The 12,899-nt window shown below is 39.3% G+C and overlaps 1 protein-coding gene across 1 annotated transcript in view; it reads right to left on the reverse strand.

Annotated features, from left to right (window-relative positions):
- Positions 1-258: 258 nt before the first annotated feature.
- The window catches only part of nrip3 (nuclear receptor interacting protein 3), a 44,407-nt gene continuing 31,766 nt past the window's right edge, over positions 259-12,899 (reverse strand). The window contains exons 4-7 of the mRNA XM_008107077.3: positions 6,546-6,685; positions 5,490-5,542; positions 5,280-5,374; positions 259-4,608 (exon numbers count right to left, since the gene is read on the reverse strand). Of these exons, the coding sequence (XP_008105284.1) occupies positions 4,593-4,608; positions 5,280-5,374; positions 5,490-5,542; positions 6,546-6,685 (304 nt within the window). The 3' untranslated portion in view covers positions 259-4,592. The remainder of the gene's footprint in view (positions 4,609-5,279; positions 5,375-5,489; positions 5,543-6,545; positions 6,686-12,899) is intronic.

Genomic DNA, 12,899 nt, shown 5'->3' on the forward strand with positions numbered 1-12,899 from the left:
GGTGAGCAACACATGCTAGGGACATACACCAGGGTTAAGCTATTACCTTATTTGTAAGTTTCCCAGTGACTACTGACTAACCACATTCACATAAAATCCCCAATTGAACTAGCTCAAGAGAGTTCTTGTGGTGTGTCAGCCATGCTTCAAAAAACACTTTGGTTAGGTTTTGGCTAAAGATGTGTATGTTTAGGATCAAGGGGGACCAAAACACCCACCAATAAAACACCATGAAACAGAAATCAATAAGCATCAATATATGTTTAACCAGATATTTTATTTTCATAGTCATCACAGTAATAAACACTCTGATAATAAATTAGCCAAATTCCACATTAGTGGCATATTTGCTTAAACAAATATATTATATTTTCTACAACATGTTGGCAGGTAGACACACAGTGCAGTTAATCTTGTAAACACAGAGAAGTTTTGCTTTGCGCTTTTTTAAAAATATATTTACTAGAAATATTAAGGAGGGTAATAATCCACAGGGAAATAACTCCAAACATTAATACAGCAGGTGTGCAAGCAATATAGTAGTCAATGCAAAAAGCAAAACCATCAAGTATGAAAATACAGAGATACCGGTCTGTGAATTCTGTGTTCAACATCATCCATTGCATGTTATTTATGTTCACTGTATAAAATAACAGGTCAGAACAAACTCCAGAAACTGGCACTGCGCCAAAGGTTTTGGTCCAGCAGTTTTCTGAAATTGGTTCTAGTACTTCCTTCCCTTGGCTTTAATGACAGCTCTTCCAGCTGTAAGCTAATATTCAGTACAAATTCTACTAGATAAATATATAAGTGATGCATTAAATCTAAAACATTGCATCCTGTTAGTATGATACTCAGAGTGCATATGTGCTTCTGCATGCATGCACACATACTCAGATCAACGAAAGCTCCTTTCCAGAAAAACACTCCATTAAACTTTGTAATTTGAAGCACATCTGTAATGTTTACTGTAAAGCCAGGGAGTACAAGGCTGTTGGAGCTTGATATAAAGGTCTGGGCTGTGCTATGGGTAGAAGCTATTCTGAACCTGGAGCAAATGGGAAGAGGCAAGGCTATCTACAAAACAGCTCCCCATGTTTTTAGGGGGGAAATGACAGTAGAGTCTTGCTTATCCAACATAAACGGGCCAGCAGAATGTTGGATAAGCAGGAATGTTGGATAATAAGGAGAGATTAAATAAAAGCCGATTAAATGTCAAATTACTTTATGATTTTACAAATTAAGCACCAAAACATCATGTTTTTCAACAAGTCTGCCACTTGTTTGCAAGCATGGCTGCACTTGTGTTGTTGTTGAGCATGTTGGCCCGCTATGTGCTGCTGCTTAGAGAGACATCTGTGGATCTGGGTGGGAGGCTGACTGCGTTGGATAATACAGAATGTTGGATAAGCGAAGGATGGATAAGAGAGACTCTACTGTATTTGTGTGTCCAAAATCATTGTTCAGTATATAATATTTGCTGCGTCTGTACAGAATTGATGGCTGTAAAAGCAACGGGCAAGTTACATGGCCATCTTGCCAAGTTATGAAAATGGGTCAAATATTGCAGATTTGAGCACAATGAATGATCCATTTCACCTTTATTTCAGCTCATTTCAGACTGCAGCCCAGTCCATTTGTAGCAAAACTGCCTGTCTGAACAGAGTTGTAAGTTGCTGAAGCAATCTGACAATGAGCTGTGACACAGTTGGCGAAACACTCACAAAAAGCTTATACTTTTGATACTTCAAAAAGTACTGTGCAGATAAATACTTCCCAGAAGATGGACTATTTCTGACAAGGCAAAAGCTCAAGAAAATGATAGAAAACACTGCTCAGAGTTACAGGGCAGGGAAATGACCCAAAGGTTATCAGCCTAGCAAATAAAGCCAGAGCATCCAGTCAGGGTACAACAATGTGCTCAGAGCAGCAGCAACCCATGACTCATAAAACAGTCGTTGGCAAAGACAATCAAATCAGCAATACTGATGCCCTGAAGCAGAGAGGAAATAGCATCTTTCTTGGCCCAACATCCAGTGTCCTGGAGAGTGGGGAATCTGCCTGGGGAGCTAGAGATATGAAGGCAGTGTGGTGATGAATTTTAATTCCCCAACAGGAACAGGAAGGTGATTGGTGGATGCACATTGTGCAATTGTTCTTATTTTTCCTGGGAATCTACGTCACTAGTGAAGATGGATCTAAAAGGAAATATGACTAGACAAGCAACTGTTTAGAAGAACTAAAGATGGAGTCACGGAGTCACTGTTTCCGACTGTGTATATTATATAGCCTTAGTTTGGTTTGTTTTTTCATCTCCTTTATTTATGTTCAAGCATGTTTTGTACCCCAAGAAACCTGGAAACCAAATACAAGCTAAAGAATCAGTCCCAGAACTTTTATATTTTTAATTTATTTTTGTGTGTGAGAGAATTGGCTGCTATATAAAATACATAATATACAACTGAAATCCTAGATCTGTATATAGATATACTATTAAAATGAATATACCATTGATATTTGAGGATAAGTTGTCCTCATGTACAACTCAAGGGTAGGTTTTGGGGCCAAAATTGTGGATTTTTATATGACCAGTGGAAAAGTTAAGTGTCCTCTAGATCAGGCATGGGCAAACTTTGGCCCTCCAGGTGTTTTGAACTTCAACTCCCACAATTCCTAACAGCCAGTAGGCTGTTAGGAATTGTGGGAGTTGAAGTCCAAAACGCCTGGAGGGCCGAAGTTTGCCCGTGCCTAATCTAGAGAGAAGGGAAAGCCAGCCACCTCTAGATACCATTTCATCACCCAGACATTCAAAAAGGCCAGCAAGAGTAGAGAGGGTTGGTGATTCTTTTAGGCTCTCCTTTGATGAACTAAAGTTGTGTCCTTTGCCACTCTACTCAGAGAAGGTGCTGGTTCCTATTTTATTAAAGCTATAGTAATTGCACTGATTTGTGGATAAGTCAAGCCAGGTTTTGAGGGCAGGAGTTTGACAAAAATGTCTAGACTTAAGCATTAGTGTATACATGAATCACTAATAAGTGAGATACCATTGGCGATACAAAGGTATTTTGATATTTCGGTGTTGATATGGTATATTGAATTTCAAGGTTCAGGTCTCATGAAATTTATTTTACAAACAACTTAAGGACCAAAAAATTTAATAATAATGTGGAAAGAAATAAAGTATGATTTTTATACATGTTTAGATGATTACCAATCCTTATAGATGTAAGATCTTGGTAAAAAGATATAAATGTGTTCTTATACGAACAATAACAATAGTAGCAGAAGCACAGGTAATATCGAAAACAATATTGCAATAAAGAGTAAAAAGAGAACTTTCTCCACATTTATGATGATGCAGCAAAGTTAGCTCATAATAGATTATTGTTTTCAATCACCTTTAAACTTTTAAGTTTTGTGACTTTGAAATGTTAGCACTGGAATGAGAAGACCTTAGGATTATTTTACATCCTGTATTTTGTTTTCAGAGAATAAATACATTTGTTAAAAATCTAATTAACTCTGATTATTTGGGTAAGCTGTATATTTGACAGTTCAAAAGTGAATTTAATTGTGGGCAAAGAAAGATCCACAGACATTTGAAAAATATGTTGGGTTGAATTCAGAGCTATTCTTCTGTGAACAGAAGATCTCTTTCATTTCATAGAGGAGACTAATAATAACACTGCCATACAAAATCCATATTATCTGCTTTGAAGTGGATTACAATTGCCATATAATCCAGTTCAAAGCAAATAATCTGGAAATTTATATGGCAGTGTAGAAGGGTCTAAGATTCAACAGAAATTCCTGTTAGACACAAAAATGAGAGTGGTCTTTGCTAATTTTCCTTTCTCCCTGCATCTCTCAACAGCTCCATCTCCCGACAACTTCATGGAGGAGCTTTTTAGAGAGCAGGAGGTCAAATCAGTGAAAATGGATCGATCATCTCCCTCCTGCAGAAAAACATTCCTATGAATGGAAATCCACTCAAGGGAAAACCTATATTATTATGAGCAATACTTAGTTATGCTACCTGCAAACCTTATGTGGGCATGGGGGATCCTATCCTTCCCCCTTCCACAGTGTATGTGTTAAATGAATGTCATTTCATCACACATAGGTCAGTGTATGTGGCTTGTCATGTCGAGTTATTCCTTGCTCCCCAGTGAAAAAATACATTCTAAAAATCTGATTCCTAAAGTCTCTTCTTGTGACTAAATACTGTTGGCTCCAAAGAGGAAGATACAAAATTGTCCTTTCATCTCATTTTCACAAGAGACTTCAATAACTCATTTGTAATAAAAGAGATGATCTGTAGATTCTGGAAAATAAGCGTTATCATACAGGTACTTAAATGGCCATAGAAATCACACCATTTTGAAGAGTGGGCTTGGACATACACATACAAGTCCATTGTCCAGGCCCCTGGCATGGCAACGGAAGATCTGAAGCTCTCCTAACCTCTTTAAGAACACATGTGCTTTCATTTTTGCTACAATCCAGCCATAGTCTAGCAGGGGAGTACAGCCAATTCCAGTTTCAACCACATCATTTTTCTCTCTCCCTCCAAAGCCAGCGATGTCATCTCTTCAAGCTTCAGAAGTGCTGCAATAAGAGGAATAAATAGTCTCTCAAAAGGGAACAGGAGCTGGGATTTTATGTCTATCCTAGGCTAACCCTGATCTTTTGATGTTAGAACAAAGACATGCCAATATGACTGACTACACACACAGGCACACAATATATCCAGCCCACATACACTTTGAAAGCATCAGTGACAACAACCCATATCTTTTCCCAGTCTGTCTGTCTGTCTGATCTGCTGTTGACAGAGATGACTGAACTAGACTAATCTGGATGATACAGTTCAGAATCTGAAGCAATTGCGTTTGCATATTTACCAATCAGCAATTGATTGAATTGATTGCTTTAGTTGAAGCTAACCAGCCATTATCTTATTTTTTTCTTAGAAAAGAATGCCAAGCGATTACAGAAAAAAGGTAAGTGTAAACTCACCAAAAGATTCAGAAACAGCCTACTGAGAAATATACCAATTGACTGTGTGATGGGCTTTGGCTTAGGTCAAATGGGAAATGGATCCAATGCTTTGAACTCCTCCTGGTAACTTATTGATGGTGTACATTAAGCACACCGCACAAAACACATCATGCAGTCCCTTCTTTATGTGTCAACCCCAGCCAGGACTAACTTGTCTTCCAAACTCATCATGCCAATTCTTTGCATCACTCAATCCTAAATATCAACGCAAAACTCACTTCTCTTCTTGTGCAGAGGTGTTAGTGGCAAAAGGGATTTCTTCCCTGTTTGTCTTCCCCAGGACCAAATGATGCTTCTCCATGTTTATCACACACTAAAAGAGGAATCAGTGGACAGATAAGAAAAGTAACCAGAGAGCAGGTTAAAATCATGTTGAGTAAAATGGAAAAGGATACCAAAGATGAAGTGAGAAGTAGAAAAAAGGTTACCTTCAAAGACTTCAGGGTCTGTAGCCCCAGGGAAAAGTTTTTCTCATGATCCTCTATGACAACAATGAAAAATAATTTCAGAAAGCTCAGCATTGCCTGTAAACATTAATTTAAGACTCTAATGCCCAGAATGACCCAGACAGCATTTGCATCCCTATTACAACTTGCTGGGAGGCAAGGAAGGCTATGCAGTGAAAGATGCCCTCTTTACCCCAAGCAGCTGGAATAGAATGTTTTCCTCTGTTATCTTTATCCTTTATCCAAATCCATGCATTAGTTCCAATTTCTGTTTCATGCTAGAAAATGTCATTGGCACGTTTGGGCGTTGCAGTCTTCCCTGGCTAGTTGTCACAGTGCTTTTGTTCATGGCACAGCTGGACTAAGTGTGGCCAACTGGCAGGATGTAGTCCTTGGGGACCCCAAGTGTGACTCCTGAAGCTCCCCAAACACCCAGACTCTTTAAAACATTATGTGTAGTTTTTCAGACTCATGCTCAAAACCATTGCAAATATAGTGTCTTCATGTCTTCCATGCCTAAATTTCATGTCAGGGGATTGGACTACATGGCCCTTGAGGTCTCTTCCAACTGTGAATCTGTGATTCTAAGCACAGCTGAAAATAGGAGCCCCCAATGGCACAGTGGGTTAAACCCTTGTGCTGGCAGGACTGCTAACTTGAATGTTGCCAGTTCAAATCCAATCTGGGGAGAGCATGGATGAGCGCCTTCTATCAGCTCCAGCTCCATGTGGAGACATGAAAGAAGCCTCCCACAAGGATGGTAAAAACATCAAAATAGTGGGCGTTCTCTGGGCAACATCCTTGCAGACGGCCAATTCTCTCACACCAGAAGCGACTTGCAGTTTCTCAAGTCGCTCCTGACATGGAAAAAAAAGCTGAAAATAAAAAACATAAATGATATTGCTCACTTCCTGGTTCAAATTTGGTCATGTTCCTTCCAACTCAACATGAGGGGTGCTGGAGGGGGTGATCCCGTAACTGTGCCCATATAGTCTGGCCGTGATGGTGCCACAATATGCAGCTTGCCTAAGCACTTACCTGTCACAATTGCAGAACAATCCACAAGGAGGGTGCCCAGGGTAAGAGATAGATGCTCTATGTAGCCAATCACTTTCATATTAGGTGGCGATGAAATCTTCTCACACTCAGGCTTGTAGGCTTTCATATGCTCCTTTAGCCTGCACATGAGGGAAAACCAGTCGCTGTGTTTACATCAGGCATTTTCTTATTTTACCATGGAAACAACATTGGAGTGGTCATTTCATTAGCATCTGGTATGATGAAGAGAGTCAAAATATTTTCCACCTGCAAATACCCAAAGGTTCTATTGTTTTCTTCTTGTTCGTTTGGTCAGAGTGGAGAACCTCAAGGCACTGCTGCATTGCAATTCCCATCATTCCTTAGACATTGAGTAGACAGGCATCAACAGATGGGAAGAAGAGTCCAAAAACCACTACGAGGGGGATACATGTTCCTCAGTCCTGGCCCAAGTGCTATGAATGCACCAAAACCCCCGATATGCCCATATTTGAATACTGGTGGTGTTGGTGGGTGATGATTTTGTCATTTGGGAGTTGTAGTTGCTGGGATTTATAGTTCACCTATAATCAAAGCACATTCTGAACTCCACCAATTCAACCAAAATTGGCACACAGAACCCCTATGACCAACAGAAAACAATGGAAGAGTTTAGTGGGCATTGACCTTGAGTTTGGGAGTTGTAGTTCACCTACATCCAGAGAGCACTGTGGACTCAAACTATGACGGATTTGGAACAAACTAGGCATGGATACTCAATATGCCCAAATGTGAACACTAGTGAAGTTTGGGGAAAATAGACCTTGACATTTGGGAGTTGTAATTGCTGGGAATTATAATTCACCTACATTCAAAGAGCCCCTTGAACCCCACCAACAATAGAATTGGGCCAAACTTCCCACACAGAACCTCAATGACCAACAGCTAATACTGGAGGGATTTGGGTTCCTAAGACCATCAGAAATATGTGTTTTCTGATGGTCTTTGGCAACCCCTCTGAAACCCCCCCAGGGATCCTGACCCTCCAGGTTGAAAAATGCTGATTTAAACCATCGCTAGTATGCAACCCAATTTAAATTATAAAATGCTTTGCCATGAAACCGCATCTCTACAAATGACTGCAATTATACAAGTGATCAAAATGATGCTTTTAGCTATCATTTCACCACAATAGGAAAATGGATCCTTGCCTCACCCCAGACATCCCAAGAGAATGGGAAAGGCTGAGAAAATAGATTCTAATTAAGGCAATAAAAGTGAGAATAACCCAGAGAAATTACCATTAATGAAAGGGATTATTGCACACGAAGACAGAGTGGGTAAAAAATTCTTTCTAATATATTTTTTTAAATTTCTATTTATTTTAATTTCTACCAAAATTATATTTGCTTCACAACAAAAGTATAAATTATCTTGAACACTGTTGCAAAAAGAACAGAAACAGGAAGATAAACATTGTATTAATAACATAACATTTGATTTAATCACAAAATCTATGCATCAACTCAATATCAGTAGATTTCTTTTATCATGTCAAAAGTGACATGAGAACATGCTGCAAGTCACTTCTGTTGTGAGAGAATTGGCCATCTATAGAGACGTTGCCCAGGAGATGCTCGGATGTGTTAGCTGGGAGGCTTCTCTCATGCCCACAAGCTAGAGCTGACAGACAGGAGCTCACCCTATCTCACAGATTCAAACTGGCAACCTTCAGGTCAGCAACCCAATTTTCAGGTATGCAGTTCAGCTAGCACACGGGTTTAACCCGTTGCAGCACCGTGGCTCCTAATATTAGTAGATCAAAATATACGGTTCTAAGTGTCAGTGTTCTATTTTCAAATAGTTCAAATTGTTTAATCCAAAAGTCCAAATGTTGTTCTGGAGGTTCAACTCATGCAATTTCAAATCTTGTATATGTAATGAATAAATGACAGATCAAAGCAAATGTGTCTTCATCAATTGTCCTTTTGATACTTTTGTCTGGAATTTTAGCCTCTCTTCAAGAGCAACGTACATACTCTCTTTATCTAAAAAGGAAAAAAGATCTCAGTTGTGAGACTGCTTAGACATTTCTAAGTGCATCACTGTCAAGATAATTGAAATTACATCTTTATACTGAAGAGATGAACTAGGTCCTTTGAAGATAGGGAGGAGAAGAACAGCCTCACTATAATGAACTGTTTGGTTCAATATGTCTGAGAAAAAATTGATACCATAATTCCAAAAGTTTTCAACTTGATCACAAAGCAACCACATACGAATACTAAATCCCTTATTTTTACGACCCCTCCCAATATTGTGAAGAAACTGAACAAACCATATTTGAAAGTTTCAGTGAAGTACCAGTTGTGCAGTAGTTTATTAAAATGTTTTCTTATGGAAAATAGATTGTAACACAGGTAAAAAAATATGTCAGATTTGTAAAATACTAGGATACAATCTGTAAAATATGTGTGCTTCTTTGGACTGTTACTTCCACTATTTTCTTATTAGCTCTAATTAGGTTCGCAAATGATTCAATAGCCAGTGCAAACCATGTGGGAGATAAAGGACAGATTTGCTTCATTCCCTTTAAAGGGTTTTGAGGTCACATTATTTGTATGCATGGGATTGAGAATTTAGCTCCAAAATTTTGTTTTTTGAGTAATGCCATTAGATGTATTTATCATGTCAAAAGCAAACTCAGGGTCCAAGTTGTAATGTATTTGAAAACACAAATAACATTTAAAAACTCGGCATGATATGAAATGTCCTTTGACCAGTAGCTGGCCACTTGAAGTGCCTGTGGTGTTACTGTAAGAAGGTCCTCCATTGTGCATGTGGCAGGGCTCAGACTGCATTGTAATAGGTGGTCTGTGGTTTGCTCTTCTCCACACTCGCTTGGACTCCACTTGGTAGCTCCGTTTCTTAAGGTTGGCTCTGCATCTCATAGTACCAGAGTTCAGTCTGTTCAATGCCTTCCAAATCTCCCAGTCTTCTGTGTATTCAGGAGGGGGTTTCTTATCTGGCATCAGCCACTGATTGAGGTTCTGGGCTTTAGCCTGCCACTTGGTCCTTTTCATTGTTGGCTGCTACTTCCCAGCGGATGTCAGGTGGTGTAATGCTGGTTAAACAGTATAATTTCTCCAGTGATGTGGGTCGTAGACATCCTGTGATGATGTGGCATGTCTCATTAAGAACCACATCCACTGTTTTAACGTAGTTTTAATATTCATGAATATTCAGCTGCAGAGTAGCAGAGAGTAGCAAAGCACAAGGGCAGATGTCTTCACTGTGTCTGGTTGTGATCCCCAGGCTGTGCCAGTCAGTTTTCTGACAATATTATTTCTAGTGCCTACTTTTTGCTCGATAGTCAGACAGTGCTTCTTGTGAGTCAGAGCACAGTGCAGGGTAACTCCCAAGTATTTTGGTGTGCTGCAAAACTCCAGTGGGATTCCTTCCCAGGTAATCCTCAGAGCTCAGGATGCTTGTCTGTTATTAAGGTGAAAAGCACACGTGTGTTTTAGATGGATTAGGGATCAGCTGGTTTTCTCTGTAATAGGAAGTAAGAGCACCTAAAGCTTCAGAGAGCTTCTGTTCAACTATTTCAAAGCTCCCTACCTAGACGGTGATGGCACGATCATCAGTATAGATTATATTCTCTGTCCCTTCAGGTAGTGGCTGGACATCTGTGTAAATGTTAAACATTGATGGAGCAAGCATGCTCTCCTGAGGAAGGCCATTCTTCTGTTTTCGCCATCTGCTTCTCTGACTCTGGAATTCAACAAAAACACTCCTGTTTTGTAGCAGATTTCCTATGAAGCAGGTGAGGTGGTAGTCCCTTGTGATATTTTGTAATCCTGGTTCAATAGACTGATGGGTTCATATGCTGCAGCAAAATAAAATTTAGGCATAGTCTTTCCTTCTTTTTATCTGGAGAATTTGATAGTTCTATGAATGGTATGCCCAAAGTGTCTAGCAGATCTTCTGTCTCTCATGGTGTTTTAACTGAATAAGATTTTCTTTGGACACTGAACATTAACTTCAACTAGAAGCCCCACCTGTAGCATATAGCTGGCCCTCCATGGATTCTGCACCCACTGATTCAAATATCAATGAGTTTTAAAATATATAATATATAATGGGCTTTGAGCATCCACATGTTTTGGTATCCACAGTGACTTCTGGACTCAAACCCTAGTGGATACCAAGGACCCCCTGTATATTTTCTCTCTTGTTGTATCGATGACTTCCTTAAATGCATTTCTTTTTGATGTTGAAATAATCAAACGATGTGAGAACAGAGAATACTTTAAAAAGAGCCACAATCTAGCCATATAAATGAATTTTCAGACATTCTAACTTGCATTTAGGTTTGGGACCTCTAAAACACCTGGAGAAAGAAGATTTTGAACAATAAACAAAGAGAATATGTTTTAATTTTATGTTTATTTCAGTCTGTAACTTCTGAGATGCTTCTGAAGAAAGAAAGAAAGAAAGAAAGAAAGAAAGAAAGAAAGAAAGAAAGAAAGAAAGAAAGGGCAATGTAGGAATGTGTTGTTTTTTTGTTTGTTTTTTTGGTTGTATTTTGTTTTGCTTTGTTTTTTGTTTTTGTTTTTTTGTTCCGTGACAGATTGTGCCAGCCGGCCCACATGGGAAATAAGAATAAATTAATGAGATATTAAAAACTGGCATGATTTATATCGTTTGTCAATACACAGTGTTCTATTAGTCTTTCAAGTTACAGTTAGTTGCTACATGCTTCATACCAGCCTTTCTCAAACTACTACATTCCAGACATGTTGCCCATTGAAATTCCAAAATATCTGGAAAGCACCAGTTTAGGGAAGGCTGACTTAGATTGAATAACAAATCTGGGATGTTAAGGAGAGCTCATGGGGTTTTTTCCAATGGATACTATTATTACCTTAACACCCTCTGCAAGTGAGATTCCTCCTTCATTCTTTTAAATTTACTTTTTCTTAAGATGCAGCTACACTGTAGAAATAATGCAGTTTGACACCACTTTAAGTGCTATGGATAAATACTATGGAATCATGAGATCTGTAATTTGGAAAGACTCTAGTATTATTTGCCAAAGAAGGCTAAAGATCTTGTAAAACTACAATTCCCATAATTCCCTAGTGTTGAATGACTTCAGCTACTGCAAGAACTGCAGTGTCTAGCTCCAAAGATCAAATGAGACACAGAGAGGTTGAAGGCAAAGAATCAGAGGCTTTATTCACTTCAGCCAAAATAGATGCCAAGCAGATTCTCAGCTCTCAAGAACTGACAAGAGGCAATGAAAACATGCAGAAGCATTTATGGGAGTTTGGTAGCAGTTCAAAATAAAAGACCGCTCCGAGTGCTGATTGGTTTCACCCCGAACCAGCAAAGATCCACGTGATGGTTGGATGAGATACCATGTGTTACTGCTGTTGATTGGTTCTCGGGTCTGATGGGAACTTTAATAAATTTTCCTTGCTCAGTTTTAAGTTTTGTGGCTGTTTTTTTGGTCCACCTCTCATGGTTGCATGAAGAAAAGGAATGTGGTTAGGGTTTGAGTTAATGGGTGCTAATAGATTTGTTCCTGTCTGTCTGAGTAGGATAATGAGTCTTGGCTGGTTAAATAATGGGTGGCAAGGGTGTTGGCATGGTTTGAATGGGTTCTCAGTAAGAGGGTGTGGTTGGGTGTTGGGTAACTTCCATGACCTTTAGCTCTGAATCCATTAAGTAAGCAGAGCTGGTGTGACACGATTATGTTTTTTACTTGGAGATTATTAGATTTGCCCTGATGTACATGCACATGCTTATGCAACTTGGTAGTCTCATGCTGAAGGTCATCTAAAACTGGGTTTATGGGGTAAAGGTCACCCATGGGCTCCACGTCTTGGCACTCTTCGGGTGCAGGTTCATTTTGGGGTCCCAGGGCTTCGATAACAGTAGCATTCAGTCAGAGCAAATAAAGTTATGTCAAACTGCATTATGTAGAAACACCCTTAGAGTATCCACACAGTGTCTTTTAAAAGCGGTCAGACAGACCTCTTACAGGATCCAGTCTCTACAAGTAGGAAGTGTGGTAGTTCTGAACCCACTTTTGGGATTTTGGAAATTGCAGTTCAAACAAATACAATTTCTAGGTTCTGGAATTCCTTGCTTTCCTTACACAACTCAACCCAAAGGTGGATTTACCATTTTGGATATCCAGGTTTCTGCTAATTTTGAGAACCAGGCAAGTTCTAGTTATGCAGAACAGAAAATTTCAGCAGGTATGGATTGACACATAGGGATGAAGAAAGGTGTACCTGCTAGAATTAGTATATCTCATAACAGAGATTGGGAACACATGCACCACAAGATGTTATTGAAGAGCAG

Source organism: Anolis carolinensis, chromosome 1, assembly GCF_035594765.1.
Source record: "Anolis carolinensis isolate JA03-04 chromosome 1, rAnoCar3.1.pri, whole genome shotgun sequence".
NCBI classification, from domain to species: domain Eukaryota; kingdom Metazoa; phylum Chordata; class Lepidosauria; order Squamata; family Dactyloidae; genus Anolis; species Anolis carolinensis.